The sequence below is a fragment of the Heptranchias perlo genome, chromosome 6 (assembly GCF_035084215.1).
Source record: "Heptranchias perlo isolate sHepPer1 chromosome 6, sHepPer1.hap1, whole genome shotgun sequence".
Classification (NCBI taxonomy): domain Eukaryota; kingdom Metazoa; phylum Chordata; class Chondrichthyes; order Hexanchiformes; family Hexanchidae; genus Heptranchias; species Heptranchias perlo.
In genome coordinates this window covers 64,538,636-64,561,239 of record NC_090330.1, presented here as the reverse complement: position 1 = coordinate 64,561,239, position 22,604 = coordinate 64,538,636, and the positions used below count along the sequence as shown (strand labels likewise).

Sequence of the window (22,604 nt, the reverse complement as noted above, 5' to 3'; positions counted from 1 at the left end):
TGGCCTCCTCCTGCACTGTACCTTCTACAGTACTATGATAAGAATTCTAAAAAAGTTATGAAAAGTTGCACAATGTTGAGGCCTGAAAACCAGTGATTAGCAAACGATCCTTTTACCTGTGAATCCAGTCCAGTCTGCTGGTATGAAAATATCCCCTCTCCTAAATTAAGGATTCTTCACAAGTTGATTTGAGGTTGTCTCAGATCAGCATCCAATAAGCACAGGCATACAGTGCAAAACCGTTGTTAATTTGGGGACCTTGTTTAGAGCTCTCAGGAATAACTGGTGTAGAAAATGAGAATGTTACACTTGCACAGTATGGGGTTAAACAGGCAGAATGGTTTGGGGAAGTAATTTTATAGAGTAGGGTCAAGACAGCTGATGGTTCAGCCAGCAGTTTTAGGACACGAAGGAAGGATGCATAAAAAGTCAAAAACAGAGGACCAAAGAATGTGTTGGAAGATAGAAGTCTGGAGAAGATGCAGAGACAGGACGAGGCTAGACTGTAGAAGGATTTAATAAGAACATGGATTTTAAATTTGAAATGCTAGGGCAATGGAAGCCAACATAGGTCAGTGAGGGTGAGCAGGACTTACAGGGAAGGATATGGGCAAATCAATTTTGGATCTGTTGGAGTTTATGGATGGCAGAGGATGAGAGGCCAGCGCGGAGAACATAAACAAGATCAAGCATATACACATGGCAAAAGGATGGTTAAGAAATTCAGCAGCACAGAAGTTGTGGTAGGATGGAAGTGGGCAATATTGCAGAGGTGAAACTAAGTGGTTTTGGTGGTGAATAGGATGTGGGGTTTTAAGATAATCTCTGGGTCAAATAGAACATCATGGTTTTGCAGAGTTTGGTTTAGCCTGCTTGAGTGGCAGGGGAGGGGGTGGAGAAAGTGACACGGGAGCAGAGTTTGTGATGTGGTCCGAAAACAATAGTTTTGGTCTTCCCAATGTTAAGTTAGAGGAACTCGTGACTCATCCATGTCTTGATGTTGGACAGGCAGTCTGACATGGAGGTGACCACACAGTTGAGAGAAGTGGTGGAGAGATAGAGCTGGGTATCATCAGTAGACATATAAAAGCTGACTCTGTACCTGCTGATTATGTAATCAAAGGGCAGCATGCAGATGGGGAATAGGAAGGAGCCAAGGAAAGATCAATCGGGGACTCCAGAGGTAAAGGTGAGCATATGGGGAGAGAAACTAGTGCTAGGTGAGTAAATAGAGTTAGGATTGGAACCATGCAAGAGCTGTCCCACCGGAGCATATAAATGGAGGACTGGCAATGGAGATCAACCATGTCAAACACTGCAGAGAAGTTGACAAGGACTTGGTGGGATAATCATGGTATGACGATTGCAGTCACAGAGAATTTCATTCATGGCTCAGTGATGTGAAATGGGCAGAAGCCAGATCGGAGATTTGAACAGAAAGTTTTATGACAGACAGGTGCGGAGCTGGGAGGCAATGACACGTTCAACAACATTATGAAGAAAAGGAGATTAGAGATGGGTGATGGTTGGAAAGGATGGATGGTCATGTTTTTGAGAGGGTGATAACTGCAATTTTGAAAGGAAGAGAGAAGGAAGCCATTAACATTATGTCAACTGGTATACAGGCCAGAAGAGGTAGTTAAGTGGTCAAGAGTTGCGTGGCGAGGAATTAATAGATAAGGACATGGGTCTCACGAAAGATGACCCAAAAGAAGGGAAAGCGGAGATGTGAGAGAATCTGCAGAGTGATAAGGAATTGGGGCTTGGAGCAGAAGATACGAACAAGAGGGAGAGAGAAAGGAAAGATCGCAGAGAGAACTGGGTATCAAGCTTAGAAACAAAGAAATCCATGAGCTCTTCACACCTCGAATTATCTTCTACACCCTCTCTCTGGCCTGGACATCTTCCCTGAAGTAAGGCACCCAAACCTGGGCATAATATTCAAACTGTGGCCGAACCAATGATTTGTATATGTTTAGCATTATCTCTCCGTTTTTGTACTCTGTGCCCCCATATATAAAACCTAAGATGCTCTAAGTTTTTGTTTACAGCTTTATCAACTTGTCCTCTCACTTTCAAAGATTTGTGTATCTGAACTCCTAAGTCTCTGTGCTCCTCTACTAGTTTTAAAACGTTACCATTTAGTGTACATGCCCTCTCCTTAATCATGCTCCCAAAATTTACCTTACATTTCTCTGCATTAAATTCCACCTGACATATACTATCCAATCCATTAATCTAAATATGTCCTAAAGAAGTCGCTGACAGTCCACTCCAGTTAACCACTGTCACATTTCAGGACTTTTGTCTATTTCATCTAGAAGGAATTTTGGCTAATTTACATTAAGATTAACTACCAAATTTATTTCATAAAGGACATCCACAACATACAGTTTACAAGAATGCATATTAGAATTAAGACCAAACATCGATCTGGAGCGGTGATTCCCAAATACCACACATCATTGAAGACATTCCAGTGAACATTCACGCATCGTTCGTTGGAAAGGCTTTATTCAAGTGAGCTCAGCAGGAGTTAACGGCCAGGAACCAACATTCAAGGCGGCAGTAGCAGGTTAAATAGCAACTCAACTGGCCAATCCCCAGGCATGGAGAGCCTTCGGTTTTCTAACCAGCTAAGAAAGAAAAAGATATCCTGCAGAGGTCTGATGAAGTCAGGCACAGGGTGATATCTCTCTGCTTAAGCTTAGTGCCAACTGGTTTCAGAGAAACCATAAGTCAGAGAAGTGGATGTAGCCCAGTAACAGGCATAGTGTAGCATGCTTTGTTATTTTCTATGTTACAAGCAGCATTAATGCTAGAGGGATCAAGGGATATGGGGAAAAAACGGGAACAGGGTACTGAGTTAGACGATCAGCCATGATCATTTTGAATGGCGGAGCAGGCCCGAAGGGCCGAATGGCCTACTCTTGCTCCTATTTTCTATGTTTCTATATTACAAACCGGTCAAAATTCACTGTAAATGCCACTCGGTGCATATATCATATATAAATCCGTGTATTAACATATATAGCAAATACCTAGTTCACATAACGTGAGGTTTCATATCCAGTTCACATAACGACTTGAGGCTATTATTATTATCCCCAGGTCAATCTACTGTATGAAGAGATACTGGGCAGTGAAGGGAAACTCCGAGTCATAAAATGGACAAAAGATCTGCTTACAGGAAAGACAGATGATGCTGAATCCAAAGGGCTCTCTCAGGAAAACCCAAAATTTGTAACAACCACATTCACTTTTTTAGTGTTGGCTGCAAATTTTAACATTAAATTTGTCAAAGACAACTTGCCTTTTACAAATGCATGTTGGATATCCTTAATTAACCCATGTCTTTCTCGGCGTTCAAATATCCAAGTCCAGATTGGTGAGCCAGTGGGTAGATTCGGAAATGTGTCAGAAGCCTCCAGCAAATAAAATGGACATTGACGTACCATATGATCCAGTGTCCACAGTCAAATTGTGCCTCGTCTCTCATTTTCCAGGGACGTAACAAAATGATCGCATCTGCCTTGTGATATTTTGAAATGGTTTACTGACCATTGTTTCTGGGGTAAATCAAAGCCTGGGAGTTCTTTTGTGGGGCCAACAATCAGGTGCTTATTTTGGGATATTACCATAAGAACATAAGGAGCAGGAGTGGTCCATATGGCCCCTTGAGCTTGCTCCACCATTCGATATCATGGCTGATTTTCTACCTCAACTCCACCTTCCCACCCTATCCCCTTAGTGTCCAAAAATCTATCAATCTCAGTCTTGAATATACTCAATGACTGAGCATCCAAAGATTCACAATTCTCTGAGTGAAGAAATCTTTCCTCATCTCAGTCCTAAATGGCCAACCTCTTATCTTGAAACTATGACACCAAGTTCTAGACTCCCCAACCAGGGGAAACAGCCTCTCAGCATCTACCCTGTCAAACCCGCCAAGAATTTTATACATTTCAACGAGAGCATCTCTCGTTCTTCTAAACTCCAGAGAATATAGGCACATTCTACTCAATCTCTCCTCACAGGACAACCCTCTCATCCCAGGAATCAATCTAGTAAGCCTCCATTCAAGTGAGTTTTAAAAGTCAAGTTTTTGTCCACAGTTATACCCAAATACTTCGAATAGGGTTAATGTCAGATCCAGCGACATTAAGTGGTTCTTAGGCAGCTTTTTTTTTTAAGGCGAAGAGCTGTCACCGCAGTTTTGGAAGCGATCATTAACTTCAGGTTAACGAAGAGAGTCACGATTATGGTGGTGAGATCTATACCTTGTGTCACAAGGGCAATGTCGTCAGCATAACTGCATCAGGGAAGTCACTAACACAGATGTTGAATGGTGATGGAGCCAGCACAGATCCTTGAAGTAGACCATCATTGAGGGTGTGTGCTCTATTGATCTGCTCATTCAAAAGGACACACCATCTACAGTTGCTAAACATTGTGACCAGGAGTCGCTTAGTGCTACGCCATTTGACCCTTGATGTCTTGAGCAATAGCCCATATAGCTATACCGCTTCGTCGGCATCAGATAAATCTATCAGCGCTGTTCTAGTTTTCAGATTGTGCTGGAAATATGACTCATAATGGCAAGAACCCAGTTGTAGTAACTTTGCCCCCATCCGAAACTGACCATAAAAATTAGAACACGCCAGGTTCAATTTCCATTTTATGCTGAGCTCACTGACAGCAACTGGAGTAGCATTTGGGCACCACATTTAGCCTTTACTTCCTTCGGCAAGGAAGAGGGAAATCAGCCAGGGTTCACAATTCTATGAATTTGATGTTTACAATGTATATTGTACATCTTTTCCCTTGTGGCTCTCTGCCTCACAAGTGTCAGTAATTACCATATAGACATTTGCTTTCTGTTTGCTTTCAAAATATAACAATTTTTTAAAATTTCATTTCGGGATGAGAAGAATGTTTGTGTGCGCGCATGTCACTGTCTGTATCTTGTTCTCGGGTGTCACAGGTGTCAACAATTTGAAGGTTTGCATGTTCTAACTATCAACATCAGTGATAACCAAGTGGCACTTAAGAGGCTTCCTGCTTGCTTTCAAAATTCAACTAATTTCTTTCTGAAATTAGGATGAGGAAAGACATTGCCTGTATTTCTCTTTCTCTTTCTCTCTGTGTGAATGTAATACGCTTTCTGAAAATTATAGAGTACAATCTGAAATCCAGCTAAAACTACAAGTGTGTAATTAGTACGGTGTCATTTTATTCACACACACACAGCCTATTTTTTTTTAATTATCTGGATAAAACTTTGAAATCTGTCTAACTTTTCTTCAAATATCTTTGAAAAACAACCAAATAGATTTTATTACAGAATAAAAGGTAAGCATTCCATCATTTGGCGAGCTTAAATGATACTGTTGAATCCTGAAAAATTGTCCACATCACACATGCTCAGACTGCAGGGCCTGCTTTCACCAACCAGAGTTACTGTTCTGGACAAAAATATTAAGTCCAAGCCTGGACTGTTGGGAGAGGCTATATCCTTGAAGCAAAAACTTTAAATTAAGGTATTAAACGTCATAAAAGCAATTCAACTTATAAATTTGTTGCTGTGACGTATAATTTTTGGAATTTTATTTTGCTCAATAAGATGGTAGAAATTTCAGGGGAGGAAGAGACGAAATTTGGAAAAATCATGAAGCAATTTAATTCGCCAACAAACCATAATGATAACAACAACAACAACTTGCATTTATATAGCACCTTTAACCTGTAATAATAGATCCCAAAGCGCTTCACAGGAGCGTTTTCAAATAAAATATGACACTGAGCCACAAAAGGAGATATTAGGACATGTGACCAAAAGCTTGGTCAAAGAGGTAGGTTTTAAGGAGCGTCTTAAAGGAGGAGAGAGTGGTTGAGGTGCGGAGAGGCTTAGGGAAGGAATTGACAGAGAAAGTTGAATGAGAAGTGTGGACAGAGGAATTTACAATGGGCAGAGTTGACAACAGTAGCAGGTTAGGTTTTAGACAAGATATGCACTCAGATGCAAGATTTTTAACATAATATTGCCAATCTTCCTGTGTGGCACTGCACACATGGACTCAAAACAAGTGCAGCTTATAGGTGCAACTGTGTTAGAGGGTAGCAGATAATTGGATCAACGCTGAGAACTGTAACTCTGGAGGTCAGAAGAGGCAAGAGGCTGAAGGTAGATTGGGAGCAGGGTTAGAGGTCAATGGGGAGGGGTGAACGTAGAGGAGAGTTAGAGGGTGGTGGTGGGCAAGGGGAGGGTAGAAAATAGAAAGTGATACTAAATGTGAAGCAGGACAGAAGAGCAATCAATCATCATTTATTTTTGATTTTTTTTTATATACGTTCAAAATTGTGAAGTAAGACCGAGGCTAACACTAACACCAATACAGCCAGTGAGGGACCAGGCGGAGTAGAAGATCCACCTCAGAGGGGACAAGATCTGGTGCTGGGGGAAATTACAAGATGTTACTAAATTACAACTGTAATAGCATCACCTACTAGGAAGAGAACAAGAGTCAACACCTTCAGCAGAAAGGGGGAAAAATTATAAAACAATCAAGTTTCAAGATTCTGAATTGGGATTTCATAGTAAACAAAGATGCCAAAGATCAGGTCATTTTAAATATTTATGCTGGCTCAAATTAAAAAGAAACATATGCACCATCTACGGTGTTTGGAATTTCTCTTCTGTCCGGTTTTGCATCGAGTAGCATTCTGTGTTACAGATCCAAATAAAATATTCAGCAGTGCACAGATACCACTGTATTAAGTTTTCAAATATAGTCAACATTTTGAATTAGTTACACAGCTGAATAAACACTGATTATTTCATAGGTGGCCAGTAATCACAAAAAAATTAATATAATTCTGAACATTAATTCAAAAAAGCACCACACTTAAATTTTACCCTGAGGTATTTTGTTGTGATACATCATAAATTGATTAACAACTATAATTGACATTGCAGTATTATACAGAACAGTCATTAGGTTACATACAGCACATCTTGAGCCAAGAAAGTGAAATACAAAAATAAGGAAGTGATGCTTCAGTTTTACAGAGCCTTGGTTAGATCCCACATGGAGTACTGTGTTCAGTTTTAGGCACCAAACTTCAGTAAAGCTAATATAGAGGTCTTCAAAAGGTGCAGCGCAGATTTACCAGAATGATACCGGGGCTTAAAGGGTTAAATTATGTGGCCAGGTTGCATAAACTTGGATGGATTCCCTTGAAGTTAGCCGGTTGAGGGGTTATCTAATCTAGATCTTTTAAATGATAAAGGGATTCGATGGAGTATATACAGGGAAACTATTTCCTCTGGTGGGGGAATCCAGAACAAGAGGGCATAATCTTAAAATTAGAGCTCGACCATTCAGGAATGAAATCAGGAAGGACATTTTCCACACAAAGGGGATTGGAAATCCCGAACTCTCTCCCTCAAATTTTTATTAGGCAAGGGTATAAAGGGTTACAGCACCGAGACGAATAGATGGAGTTAAGATACAGATCAGCCATGATCTAATTGAATGGCGGAACAAGCTCGAGGGTTTGAATGGCCCATTCCTGTTCCGATGTTCTTAAAAGACTATGGATGCCGGGTCAATTGAAATTTGAAGACTGATATCAAGACTTTTGTTAGCTAAGGGTATCAAAAATCAGGCTCGAGGAGCTGAATGGCCTACTTCTTCTCACACAATAGAACTTTTCCAAATCTTGACAGGTTCTGGGAAAATTACGTGATCAAACACACCCCTAAAATTTGCATAACTTCACACCACGTTAGCTACTGCTCCTGCATCAAACAAACACAGGTCCTGCATGATAGCTTCAGTTCTTTTTAACCTGGAGCTAGCCTACGTGGACTTCAGTGCAAAGCCCTGGCCAATTCAATCAGAAAAAAAATTCAAGCCTGAAAGGAATGATCGTCGGGGATCCTGACATTTAAAAAGTTCACATCATTGGCAGAATGAGGAACCCACAAAGTAATTTATCTTCTTCCTTCATTCTAGCATCTTTCACACATTCAAAGAGCCATGCCAAAATAGCACCATTCCTGGAAGAGGAATATCCTGGCTAAGATGCTCCGACTTCCTGCTGCACAAGAGCCAGTTGAGTCTGGCAAGAATTAAGGTAATAAAAGTGCAGGGTTTTGAGCAGGCAAGGGAAGTGGCATTGTGAATGAATTGAAGTTTATGGAGGGTGGAAGTGTTAATTATATCATGTGATTTATATCAATTAGTGTTAATTGTATTCAGGCAGTGTGTGTCAATTGGAGACTCTCTTGTATCCTTTTTGAGAGCACTTATCTGGGGTCTGGTGTGTGTTGAAGGGGAATCTCTGTGGGTAAAGGCTTGGAAGCAACTGAAGACCAGGCTCTAATATTCTATCCTTCACCACTTGGCTATCCAATTTATAACAGGAAGCAGGGAAATTGGCTAGCTGACCATGAGAGAAGTCAATCATTGGTAATAAAGGCAGTCGACATGATTTTGTACATAACAGTATTTGTCATGCATGGAGGTGTAAAATTTGTTAGCGAGCTGGTGGAAAGGTGAGCAATCTTGCCTTCCAGCAGAAACCGGTCAAATCTGGTACTCTCTCATGCCAGGCTCTGTATCCATCTGAGGCACGTGCTCCTGTGATCTTCCTAATATGCCAGATTGAGGAAGGTATTGATAGATCTGGTGGAATCTTTAAGAAGGCACAGTTCTGCCTCGAGTCCGAGAGTGGCAACAATATTGGTGTGTTTCTGGCTTTTTTATTAGTCTCTTACAAGTGTCTATGAGTAATCAGCCGTGCAGGGGATAGGAAAGAAGTCCAAGCTTCCTTTCCTAGCCATGGGTTTTGCTGAGGGTCCAAGGACCAGGCCACAGCCACTTTGATGTGGGCTATCCAGTATTAGTGTATGAAATTTGGGCTGCAGAATCATCCCCCCCCACCCCCGCTTATTTTGAGAAGTGAAGGTGTTTCAACCATATTATTTTGCTCTTGCATCTTAAAGTTCCCATGGGCAGGAAATTGTGATGAAATTGTCAGGCTGCATCTGAAATACATAGAGGAGATGGAGCAGCATGTTCATTTTCTTTAAGTTCACTTCACCCGGAATTATATGGGAAGGTTACTTCAACTGGTTATGTCAGTGTGTGTTGGTTGGGAGCAGGGATAGCCCCTTTTATACAGGGTGGAGAGATTCAGTGTGACAGGGATACCAAACATCTCAAGTCACCCCTGACCATGCAACGGGATAGGCTTATCTTACTTATGCAAGAACATCCTATATAAGAGACACACCCTCTGTTTCACAATAGTTTGTAACCAGATAATAGCTCAAATTCTCTGCTGGGAGTGAAGTGATTGGTTTAGTTATGGACAGCAGTCTGTCATCAGCATGCAGGGATATTTGTGTTCAGTCCCTCCTGCCTGTATTGCCTGGTATATTGGGAATGCAGAGGAGCTGAGGCCATTGGTGCACATTATGGACATGGGGTAATCAAGTGTCACAAGAATGAATTTTCTATTGATCTGGATCAAATGCCTATTCTGCATCCGAGAAGGGTACCAAGGCACCCTCTGCCACATATTCCGGCCATGCTTGGTGGCGCTGTCAACTGCAGAGTGAGAGGCCCCTGCCACAAGCAGATGAGTGCAAATCTTGCTGTTTGCTGCAAGAAGATACATTCCCCACTCTGTGACCAAGTGCTTCTCCCCTCCACAATAAATATGCAGCTGAAAAATCCAATCTGCATTTTGTATAATAACTTACTTTAAATTCTGAAATGCAGAAATATTGTTCATACAAGCCTATTCTCCCAAAACTCGAGAACGGCTTTTATTTTCTCTGTTATCCTTGGGGCTGTCAATCACCTGGTCCCTGGGCGCTAACACTTGCTTCCTTGTTGTCCTAAGTCGCATTTTTGACCACAGTCTCGATTCAGCAATGAATTCCAGCTTTTTTTTAAAAAAAAGATATGAGGAGCTTTGAAAGAAATAGCCGATTTACTGCTAGCTTGCCTTTCCTGCTTTCATCAGGCTCTCAAGTCATAAATTTCCCAAATGTAAGACAGTATCACTTGCACGTGAGGAGGAAAAAATAACTTACATTTATATTATGCTTTTCATGTCCTCAGGATTTGTCCAAAGCACTTCACAGTCAATTAAAAACTTTTGAAGTGTAGTCATTGTTGTTACTTAGGAAAACATGACAGCCAATTTGCACAGCACAAGTTGCCACAGACAGCAATGAGATAAATGACCAATTAATCTGTTTTGATAGTACTGGTTTAGAGATAAATGTTGACCAGGATGCCAGCAGGACACTCCAGCTCTTCTTTGAAGTGTGTTACGGGATCTTCTACATCCACCTAAACAGGAAGACAGGGTCTCAATTCAATGTCTCACCTGCAAGATGGCACCTCTGACAATCCAGCATTTATGCACTCAAGCCACAGGTGGGGCCTTGAATGAACATCCTTCCAAATCAGAGGTCGCTTCAACTAAGCCAAGATGGCACTTAACAGTATGACTTTGTAAACAGGTCATTGTTGGTTACCTACAAGCAATATTACTATGAAGTTGCACTGGATTCAAATTGGGGCATTTCAGAATGCTCATTGTCGGTGGGATTCATTGGAACAGGGTACAATTATCTCTAGCTCTCAGCACACATTTCATGCTTCAATGTACTTGATGTCAGTTCAACATCACTTGTGAGGATGTAATGTATCAACAGAGACAGAGTGACTGAGCACTTAGACAAGTATGAGCCGATCCAAGAGTCAGCATGAATGTGTGAATGGTAGGGTATGTCTGACTAATCCAGTTGAATTATTTGAGGAGGTCACTCCCATGGTGGATAGGGGAGTGTCTTTGGACATTGGACTTCCAGATGGCATTTAATAAGGTTCAACTCAAGAGATTAGCAAAAATTCACGGAATTCAAGGTAACCTTGTGACATTGGTTTGTAATTGGTTGGGAGGCAGAAGCCAAAGAGTAGGGATAAAAGGAACGTTTTCTGATTGACAGGATGTGACAAATGGTGCTCCCCAGGGATCTGTTCTGGGGCTTCAGTATTTTACCACATAAATTAATGACTTGGATGAAAGAATAGAGTGTATTATATCCAAGTTTGCAAATTACACAAAGTTAGGCAGCACTGTAAATTGTGTCCATGGGAGCAGGAAGTTACAAAGGGACATATACAGACTAAGTGAGTGGGCAAAACTACAGCAAATAGAGTTCAATGTGGGAAAGTGTGAGGTCATCATTTCGAACCAGGAAAGCCAAATAGGATTTTTTTTTCATAAATGCTGAGAGGCGAGGAGCTGTTGAGCAGCAAAGGGATTTAGGTATGCACAAATCACTAAAAGCTGGTGCATGGAGAAAAAAAGTAATCAATAAGACTAATAGAATGTTGGCCTTTCTCTCAAGGGGGTTGGAATACAAAAGTGAGGAAGTGATGCCTTAGTTTTACAGAACATTGGTCAGACCCCATCTGGAGAACTTCATTCAGTTTTGTGCACCGAACTTCAGGAAGGCAACAATGGCCTTGGAGAGGGTGCAACGATACCAGGGCTTAGAGGGTTCAATTATGAGGATAGGTTGCTTAAACTTGTCTTGTATTTCGTTAATTTTAGACAATTGAGGGGTAATCTAATCAAGGTCTTAAATGATTCTTCATCCCTCCAGTCTTAAATAATGGCATAACATTTACAATTTTCCAATCCAAAGGCACAATTCCCGAATCTACGCAGCTTTGGAAAATTATGACTAACACATCTGCAATTTTCCCACCGGTATCTTTTAATACCCTAGGTTGGAAATCATCAGGTCCTCGAGATTTGTCTATCGTAAGTCCCATTATTTTCTCCATTACCATTTTTTTAAAACTTACATTAAATCCATTAGGATTTAGTTCCTCCCCTTATCTTATTTTTAGGTTCCCGCTGGTATTTTGTCCTCTTCCTCCACTGTGAAAACACATACAAAGTATTCATTTAACAAGTCTGCCATTTCCTAATAATCCATTATAGTATTCCCAGCATCTGTCTTTAAATGGGCCCACATTCCCTCTCACCACACTCTTTCTCTAAACATATTTATAAAACATTTACTGTTAGCTATGCTGGGCCAGAACTTTTCTTTGCTACCAGTCCTAACTCTTTGCTCACTGCTGGACTGTTCTAAGCAATGTCGCCTAACTGCCTCTTCCTGAATGCTTTGGAACAAATCACATTTGGTAAACAATAGCAGTCTTGTTTGGTGCTACAAAATCAGCAAACTGGGACAGTTCGACATCTCTGGTTTTTGCAGGTCCAGTTGCTGTCTTTACCCTTCTGATCTTTCTATCTGAATTAACTAATCTGATTGAAATGAAAGAATGAGATATGGAACTTATCAAGCCAATCAGGGCTAGCACTGCATTTTCATATAATCATGCCCATCAATCTGGTGCTTCTTGTAAAAATGATGCCATTTCAGTGCAGTACTGCACAAATGCTGCTTTCTCTGAGGTGTCATCCTTTGCATGACATGTTAAACTTTGGCTGTTTTCTTCGTTCCAGTAGTTCAGATCAACATTGAAGATCACATAGCACAACACTAAGAGCAGCAAGAGTTTTTGGGGTGTCCTGGCCAACATTCCTAAAAACATATTAACTAGTTATTCAACTCATTGTTATTTGTGGGATCTTGCTGCGTGCAAAATGGATGCCACATGTGCCTACAAAACTATTATTGTACTTCAAGGTCATTCACTGTATGAAACGCTTTTAAGACTTTTCTGAGAGATATGATAAAACACGATATAAAACTAAGTCTGCCTTTCCTCCAACCCTTCTACCTTTCTTTGTTTCTTGATCAGTCTGAAGGGTGCATAAAAAGAGATGAGAACAGAGCAGGCACATGGGATATGGGTGACTGCTCATATGGAGGACAAACACCATCACGGATTGGTTGTAATTTCTACCTATAATCCAAAACTTGTAGCATAATGGAGTTACGGTTTCAGTGCCTCGCTATGCAGAGTTCCCAATCTTAACTGCACTGCTATTAGGAGTTAAGAATCACCAGTGATGCTAACAGGCATGTCACTTGTCTCAGGTGGCCAACAAAGGAAATGCTTTCGCAGCAGCTAAGGAGCAGGTTGTTTGCCCAAATGAAGTACCATTTTCAATAAATGCTCAATAAAAAAGCAGCAAAAAAGTTAACAGGTCCTCTCTTCTTAATTTCAAGACCAGTTATTCCACTACCTGAATAGCCAGAATTTTAATCAACACCTTGTGATCAGTATTGAACAGGGAGCAAGTACATGAAGAGAAAAATCAATAATTTAAGCCACCTTCCCATCCAACCTCAAGATAAAGGTAATAGATAAAGTATTTCCAGTCATCAAGGGCTGCATTATATTGTCATCAACACATTCACCTCCAAAACTTTTTGTAGCGTTTTATTTTCAGATCCAAATCTAACACCGTCTCACTGGACCCGTTTTTCTACTGTTCATTCTGATGAGCTTTGAAAGAAAGATTATCAGGCCAGTAGTGAAATAAATTTCAACAGATTTTTAAAAAAAAAATTAGATGACTTATTGTTGCAGAAGTCATGACTTTAAAAAAAATGCTGTTATCCCCTGTGCTATTTTCATGGTATACAATAAAAGTAACAACATCTACTGGGCAAAATTTGATTCTAGCTCCTTTAAGAAATTTACCAAAAAAACCCATAAAGTAAAAATGCATGTTTTTCACTTGTAACATACATGCTTATAAAATATAACCTTTAGGATATCAATTTATAGCTCAAGGTAGCAAACTGACCATAGTGCAATGCAGTAGATGTTCATTGTCCACCACAATATTCACCTTGTGTGAGGTAACAGAACTGTATGTTTCCGTTGCTGTTTGTATTTCTTTTCCTTTCCTTGGTAAATAAAATTGCTTAATGTTTATTATTTATGATGTTGTATTGGACTTAGCTTCATTGTCATGCATTTTGCCATCTCATAAATACAAGCGCAAAATTTATGAATTCTGAATTATCTTCCAAATTATCCCTTATCCATCTGTGGGGTCTCTTCCATTATGGTGGTAGCTGATGTCTACTGCTTCAACACAATCATCCAATTCAGAAATTATTATACTTTTTTTTTCTGTGGAGGGTTTGGACTTTGACCTTCATCATTATCCATAGATACTTAGCCTGCCCTTGTTTCGCAAAAGGACAAGCCTCATATATATGGGATGACTGGGGCAAGAGTCACACGTTCTGTTTTGGAATAGCTGAAGTTGTAACCGCAGATCTGGCTAAATTCTTCATTATCTGGTTTGGAGGTGGGAGCTGGTAAAAAGGAGCGTAAAGCAATATTTTGTATTCCATTCTACCCTGGATGCAAAGGTTCATCACTATAACCACAGTTAAGGTTCTATATATAGTCTGGCATAAGAGGACATAGAATAGGTGGCAGCCCTGCCTGACTCCTCAGTTCAGTGGAAAGGCAGGTGAGACGCAGCCATTAGTGCTCAATGATGATGAGATGATTATGGGAGAAACAGTATAGGAAATAGCAAGCTCCACTTTACTCAGTTGAAATCTTCCAGGCATCCAAAGACAGCACCAGAACAACAATGTTTCAACTTTTGCAGAGGTGCACAATACTGAATAATCATCCAGTATTGTCCTGGCTGACCTACATTGGCTCTCGGTTCCTCCATCACCTCCACTTTAAATTTCTTTTCCGAATGTTTAAATTCCTTCATGGCCTCTCCCCTCTATCTCTGCAACCTGCTCCAGCCCTAAAATCTCCTGAAATCTATGTTCCTCTAACCCTCCCTTCATCCCACCATTGGCAGGCATGCCTTCAGTCATCTAGGTGCCACGCTCTGGAATTCCCTCCCTCACCTTCTTTAAGACCCTTCTTCAAACCCACCTCCTTGACCAAGTTGTTGATCACTCTCCTAGCATCTTATTCATTGACTAAGCATCCATTTTTTGGCTGAGTACATCTTTGTTAAGCACCTATATTAAAAGCGCTATATGACGGAAAGTTGGTCGTCATTGTCATCTGCTAAGCGGGGGGTGGGGGAAAGAAATATGTAGTATGAAAATGTGAGCAACAGAATAGCAGGAAATATGATATAGTACAATGCATATAAACATAGTTTTGAAATGTTTGCCCTTGAGCAATACCATGAGAGATCAATTAGCTTACTTCTTGAAAAAAAACAAGACCAGTGGACTTGACTTAAAGAAAGCAAAAGTTGCATGAAGTGAAACTCAACAAGGATACTCAGCTGGCTGACATCTGGAAAGAACAATATTGTGTACAGGCGGTCTTAATGGTTCAACGATAATCGTTCCTTTCAATCATTGACAGTATTGATATTTATGCCATATGGCTGAAAAAAAAACTTCATGGTTCACTTACGGTATTCGAAGCTGCACCGATGTACTGCACAACCATTTCTCTTTTAGTACTCATGTCCTTCTCGCGCAGAGGAGCCTTTCGCTCTTCATTTAAGTTCATATCTTCCTGTGAAGAGAACAATTAGCTGAAGTTAACTTGCTGAAATGCTGTATATTGTTCTACATTATTAGTTATGACAATCATGCAAACCCTATCCTAAAACATCCTGAACCTTATATTTATTGGTGTCGCCACATATCTAGTGACTTTTAGGATCAGTTTTTAAATCAATTTTCATTTGTAAATTCCCAGATTCTTTAGGGGTGCTGAAAGGCTAACCATCTAAATTTGAGTGAGAAAACTCCCTGAAATTTCCCACTACGTTCTTACAAAAAAAAAAAATCAGGTCTGGAGGTGTGAAGAACGAAAGAGCTTGCACTTATATAGCGCCTTTCTCATTCTCGGAATGTTCCAAGTGCTTTTTTTAAAAATTCGTTCATGGGATGTGAGCATTGCTGACAAGGCCAGCATTTATTGCCCATCCCTAATTGCCCTTGAGAAGGTGGTGATGAGCCGCCTTCTTGAACCGCTGCAGTCCGTGTGGTGAAGGTTCTCCCAGTGCTGTTCGGTAGGGAGTTCCAGGATTTTGACCCAGCGACGATGAAGGAGCGGCGATATATTTCCAAGTCGGGATGGTGTGTGACTTGGAGGGGGACGTGCAGGTGGTGTTGTTCCCTTGCGCCTGCTTAACTTGTCCTTCTAGGTGGTAGAGGTCGCGGGTTTGGGAGGTGCTGTCGAAGAAGCCTTGGCGAGTTGTTGCAGTGCATCCTGTGGACGGTACACACTGCAGCCATGGTGCGCCGGTGAAGGGAGTGAATGTTTAGGGTGGTGGATGGGGTGCCAAACAAGTCGGGTGCCGTGTCCTGGATGGTGTTGAGCTTCTCGAGTGTTGTTGGAGCTGCACTCATCCAGGCAAGTGGAGCGTATTCCATCACACTCCTGACTTGTGCCTTGTAGATGGTGGAAAGGCTTTGGGGAGTCAGGAGGTGAGTCACTCGCTGCAAAATTCCCAGCCTCTGACCTGCTCTTGTAGCCACAGTATTTATGTGGCTGGTCCAGTTAAGTTTCTGGTTAATGATGACCCCAAGGGTGTTGATGGTGGGGGATTCGGCGAGGGTCATGCCTTTGAATGTCATGGGAAGGTGGTGAGACTCTCTCTCTTGTTGGAGATGGTCATTGCCTGGCACTTGTCTGGCGCGAATGTTACCTGCCTCTTATCAGCCCAAGCCTGGATGTTATCCAGGTCTTGCTGCATACGGGCTCGGACTGCTTCATTATTTGAGGGGTTGCGAATGGAACTGAACACTGTGCAATCATCAGCGAACATCCCCATTTCTGACCTTATGATGGAGGGAAGGTTATTGATGAAGCAGCTGAAGATGGTTGGGCCTAGGACACTGCCCTGAGCAACTCCTGCTGCAATGTCCTGGGGCTGAGATGATTGGCCTCCAACAACCACTACCATCGTCCTTTGTGCTTGGTACGACTCCAGCCACTGGAGAGTTTTCCCACTGATTCCCATTGACTTCAATTTTACTGGGGCTCCTTAGTGCCATACTCGGTCAAATGCTGCCTTGATGTCATGGGCAGTCACTCTCACCTCACCTCTGGAATTCAGCTCTTTTGTCCATGTTTGAACAAAGGCGGTTATGAGGTCTGGAGCAGAGTGGTCCTGGCGGAACCCAAACTGAGCATCGGTAAGCAGGTTATTGGTGAGTAAGTGTCGCTTGATAGCGCTGTCGACAACACCTTCCATCACTTTGCTGATGATTGAGTGTAGATTGATGGGGCGGAAATTGGCCGGATTGGATTTGTCCTGCTTTTTGTGGACAGGGCATACCTGGGCAATTTTCCACATTGTCGGGTAGATGCCAGTGTTGTAGATGAACCGCAACAGTTTGACTAGAGGTACGGCTAGTTCTGGAGCACAAGTCTTCAGCACTACAGCCCGGATGTTGTTGGGGCCCATAGCCTTTGTTCCATCCAGTGCACTCAGCCGTTTCTTGACATCACGTGGAGTGAATCGAATTGGCTGAAGACTGGCTTCTGTGATGGTGGGGGTATCAGGAGGAGGCCGAGATGGATCATCTACTTGGCACTTCAAAATCATTGACATACTTTTTATTTAATAAAAGTGTATTCAATGTTGTTATGTCGGCAAATGTGGCAGCCAATTTGTGTGCAGCAAGGTTCTTCAAACAGCAATATCCAAATACTCTGTTTTAATGGTGTTGACTCAGATGAGTGTTGGCCAAGACACAAGGAGAATTCTTCTGCTCTTCTTGCAATAGTGCCATGGGATCTTTTACATCCACCTGAGCATATGGGGCCTCAGTTTCACATCTCTTGTAAACGACTGCACCTCGGACTGTGCAGCAGTCTCTAAGCACAGCATTGATCTGTCAGCCTAGATAAAGCACTCAAGTCTCTGGAGTGGATCTTGCATCCACAACTTTCTGACTCAGAGGTAAGAATGCTACCACTAAGCCAAAAGCTGACAAATCAAATCTCTGTTTCAGCAGCAAACATGCTGTGTGCTGTACTGAGGCCACTGCTGTGATGCACGTGGCTCTCTGAACTGTGATTTTCAGCATGAGATGAAGGCTGTGCAATTTGGATTTTTTTTTAAAAAGGTGACTTGGATCAAGTTTAGGCACTGTTGTGAGGACTATATTAGACCATATTATTACTACTACTGAAGATGTCAGACTTTCATTCCTAATTAGGTATGGAGCAAAAAACAGAAGTGCATTGACATGGTTACCATATTGATATAGTCCCCTGAAGACTGAGGTCATCAACAGCTGGCTTAGGGGAGACACCAAGGCATCACTTACTATAAGCAAGATCGTAACCATTCACCTGCGCATAATTTCCAACTTTTTTTCAATATCCTATCAGAGTCGCAGAAGCAAGTTATACCTACTCAATACTTTGAAATTAGAACAGCAACACAATATCATAATTAACGTCAACCATAGCAGGGTTGTGTCCCAGAAACCTGTCTTCAAGTGATGCAACCCCTTTCAGGACAAAGTCAAGCAAGGAGTCTTGCTTGCAGCCCCCCCTGGTAGGACAAACAAACAAACAATTAGCTCTGTCTGTTTCTTGTGATCAAGACTTTAAACAATTACAGCTTTCTTGACAAAAGAACGTGAAAGGCTGCACATCAGTGCTCTGTGTTCAACTGATTAGATGCAAGATTAAAGACAAAATTGGAACCAACCCAACTGTGGTAGCAAATTGTGAACAATATTAACACCAGCGTGAAGAGTGCAGCTAACATTTGTTGAGCCTGCCATGAGGCAGAACCAACTCATCTGCTCTTCGAAGTGACTTTGGCACACAAGGCACGAATGCGCAAGTCAGGCCCACAAAGGCAAGCTATTTCCTGAAAGCAATCAAATTCATGTGGTCATCTACCAAAATCTCAAAGACAATGTTAAAACTATAGAGTCTATGATGATTTGAAACAGATCTCTCATCTGTCAAAGCAACCTGTACAAGAGTTCCAAGGTCGACCTCAAAAATATTTAATTGCTATTGAGAAGTGTACGGGAAAAGTGAAGCCAAATGCAGATTCTGAAAGACAAGCATTCAATGCATAGAAATCAGCTAACAGTATGCAACATTTCAGCGAAAGGTTCATACGAGGCCCCCCACCCCCCCATCACTGTCTATGATGTCTAAATTAGCTTACTTCAGCCTGCCCGACATAAACCAATTTGAAGAATATTGATTAAGCAAGATGTGTCTTGAGCAGTGCCACACTCCCACTCCTGCCTTCTCCAACCTTCATCCTTTTCCCACATCCTCCTCTTCCTCCCATTTCTTGTCATTTTCCCTCTCCCTTCCTTCTCCCCCTCCCTCTGTCGTCCTCCTTTATCCCTCGAGTCCGATCCCCTCCCATCCATTTTCATTCTCTCCTTGCTCCTCTGGCAGCTGTTTGCTTCCACTCGCTCCTTTGACATCTTCCTTTTCACCTCCCTCCATCCTCTATTGCCTTCCTGTTCCCCATTTTCACTCCCTGTGCTTCTTGTTCCTCCTCCCACTTTCCCAGTTCTCCTTTCCTTCTCTTTTCCTGTATCCATTTCCCTCCCAATTTTTCATCTCTTATAATCCTTTCCCTTCTCTTTGCACCCCCCTCCCTCCACCCCATCATCTCTCATGTCCCCATCCTTTTCCCCTCTCTTCTACCCCCCACTCACCCCTTCAGTCTCACAGCTCGCCCATCCCTCCCTTTTCTCACCCTCTCTCCTTTTTTTCTTTTCTATTTCATTTTCCACATCCCACCAGGTTGTGGATGCAAGTGCCACCTTTGAGGTTTCCTTTTCCTTTCTCTCCAGGAAGAGAAACAAACTCCATGAAGCAAAGGCTTTCCCAGAATCTACTGCACTAGTGAAAGCCCTTGACTTTAATAGGAAGCTTTTACAGATGTTGCAGATTCTGGGAGTTCATTCATCTCCATAGCATTCTTCTACTTTCTCTCACTTTTCAGCTGAAGAAAGGAAAAGAATATTAAACCAGGGCTTACCAGCACAAGGCAACTGAAAGATTGCAATCCACATGCAGGAAATCTCGGCTATAACTTGGGCACATCCTAAGTACTTTTTCTGGTTCCCAACATGAGGTTCACTTCCACGGGCAACTCTCCACCCCTCAGGAATCATAACCTGACATTCTGCAATAAGTAATCTAGTTTGCTGGCCACAAAATGAACAATAAGCCCTTTTACCATTGAGATAAACAGTGGAACTAATTACCTAAAAACTCCTGATCTCTCCAACTGATGGTCAGATAGAAGACAAAAGACCATATATTTCAAGCTATTGCTAAAATCAGGTTTATTAATAAAAATGGCACAAGTCAAACAGTAGCAGATAGATAAATTACAGTTGTGACAAAAATGAAGCATTTCTGTTATGTTTTACCATGCTATTGGCTCCTTTAATTCAATCACTGTAGATTAGGAAACCAGCTGCATTGCCAGAAATCATGTCTCAGCCTAAATCAATACAATGCTTCAACTGGTATTCATGCATCTCTGGGCAAGTTTCTCAAGGGGGAAACCAGGCCACACATTCAAACATAAGCATGCTGGGTGATCGGTTCAGATGTATGTCTGGTTGACACACATTTCGGAGACAGTTATTAAAATTCTACAATGGCCTGGTCGGTATTTCTTCATCTGGAGCTCAACCATCTTAGAATTCGATCTTGGGTGTGTGAAGGGAGGTCAGCTACATAGAATCTGAGAGGCTAGCTATTGAAATCACCAGGAAGTCTCTGGCCTACTCACTTCCAATATATATTAAGAAAACAACAAGCCTCCTGTGAACAGAGACAGTTGGGCTGGTTCTCTCTCAAGGGGTCAATTAGGCATCCTGTCAAAGAAAAGACAAGTTGAAGAACCTCTCAAGTTTGGCAGTTACCTTGAGGTCCTCAAGAAAAGGAATTTATCACGTTTAATATTATAGGTAACACTGGAGAAATTTTGTATAGATCTTAAGTACAAGAAATTAAATGAGTTGAAGAGTTGCTGTTATTTTTAATCATTCAGAGGCTTTTAGATGATGGCCTGACTGTAAAAGAAACACTATTAGAATACTTTCTTGTTCAGCATTTATCTAATAAATGTTTTACACTTTAAGCAAGGTCTTCTGTGATCTCTATTTACTTTTCAAGACTTAACGGCAATCTTAAAACAGCATAAAATAATCCAGTGTCTAATAGCAATTACCAAACAGATTAACCTTGGCACAATATTGAAACCTTTACTGGAATTCCAGGCAACTTTAGGCTTGGGGAGTTGAAACTCGCCAATTTCAAACATAGCCAAAATAATCCAGGATAAAAAGGTTTCAAAAATTCCAGAAGTGTGCAGTATCTCAGACGAGAATCAGCTCACCAGACAGCTCAATCACCTGCTCCTTTTGCATCCCCTATCAGCTTCCCACAACCTCCTATCCATCATCACAATCCCATCACCATGCCTATATCTTCCTCTTTGAATTACACACTTTGGCCTCTTCTTCACTGCAGCTTTCACTCACTTCACCCTTAACCTTGCATCCATTCCCTGCCCACTCCCACTCAGCCCCCCCATCCCTGCAAAGAGCCAGAGGCACCCTCATCCTGTTTCCCTCCTCTGCTCTCAGCTTAACTCTCTCCACCACCACCCACCACTCCCTGCCCCAGAGACGCTTAGTTTGCTTTCAAAATGTACTTACTTGGTTTGTTTCAATCAAATTCAAATGAGAAAATACAGTCCGTCTTTCTCTCCAGTACACATACCTGCGAGCAATCAATCAGTTTCTTACAGATATAAGCAATTAACAATTACCTTTTCTGTCAACCAAAAGTGAGATAATAAGTTGCTTCAAAATTCTACTTTTTTTTTGAAAGATTGGACATTAAATGAAGCAAGACTCTCCCCCTCTATCCCTCATCCCCCAATCCATTTTTCTCTCTCCCTCAGATTAGAACACGTTCGAAAGTTTATATAAAACAGAGCAAGTTTACTCGGCACAACCCATTACAAATGTGGACATAGGAATTTATAACAGTAAAACAGTTAAACGAAACTTATGAAAAAACTTGATAAGCAGGAAATAGGATTTTGCAGAAAGGTAGTACATCAGATGTATTATTTTTAATACGAGATTTATATTGCTGTGACTTATTCAAATGTAAGGAATCTTACAACACCAGGTTATAGTCCAACAAATTTATTTTAAAATCACAAGCTTTCGGAGATTATCCCCTTCGTCAGATGAATGAGTGAAAAGGTTCTCAAATCGCATATCTTATACTAGGCTGGGACAGCATCACACCAATCAAAAGGTGTCGTTGTTATTCAAACAGGCCAGTCACGGAGAACAGCACGTCCCAGTACACTGGATATACATTGTGTCAATTACATAGACAGGCAGAAAGAAACCCAAAATGGCAGAGAGAGAGAGAGAGAGAATATTAAAAAACATAATTTTTTCCCCTTTTTTGCTGGTGGGGTTACGTGTAGCGTGACATGAACCCAAGATCCCGGTTGAGGCCGTCCTCATGGGTGCGGAACTTGGCTATCAACTTCTGCTCGACGATTTTGCGTTGTCGTGTGTCTCGAAGGCCGCCTTGGAG

The 22,604-nt window shown here is 41.6% G+C and overlaps 1 protein-coding gene across 1 annotated transcript in view; it reads right to left on the bottom strand.

The window, feature by feature from the left end:
- Positions 1 to 22,604, bottom strand: part of LOC137323053 (protein diaphanous homolog 3-like) — a 796,634-nt gene that overhangs the window by 674,256 nt on the left and 99,774 nt on the right. Inside the window, exon 4 of the mRNA XM_067986438.1 lies at positions 15,432 to 15,536. Coding sequence (XP_067842539.1) covers positions 15,432 to 15,536 — 105 coding nt within the window. The remainder of the gene's footprint in view (positions 1 to 15,431; positions 15,537 to 22,604) is intronic.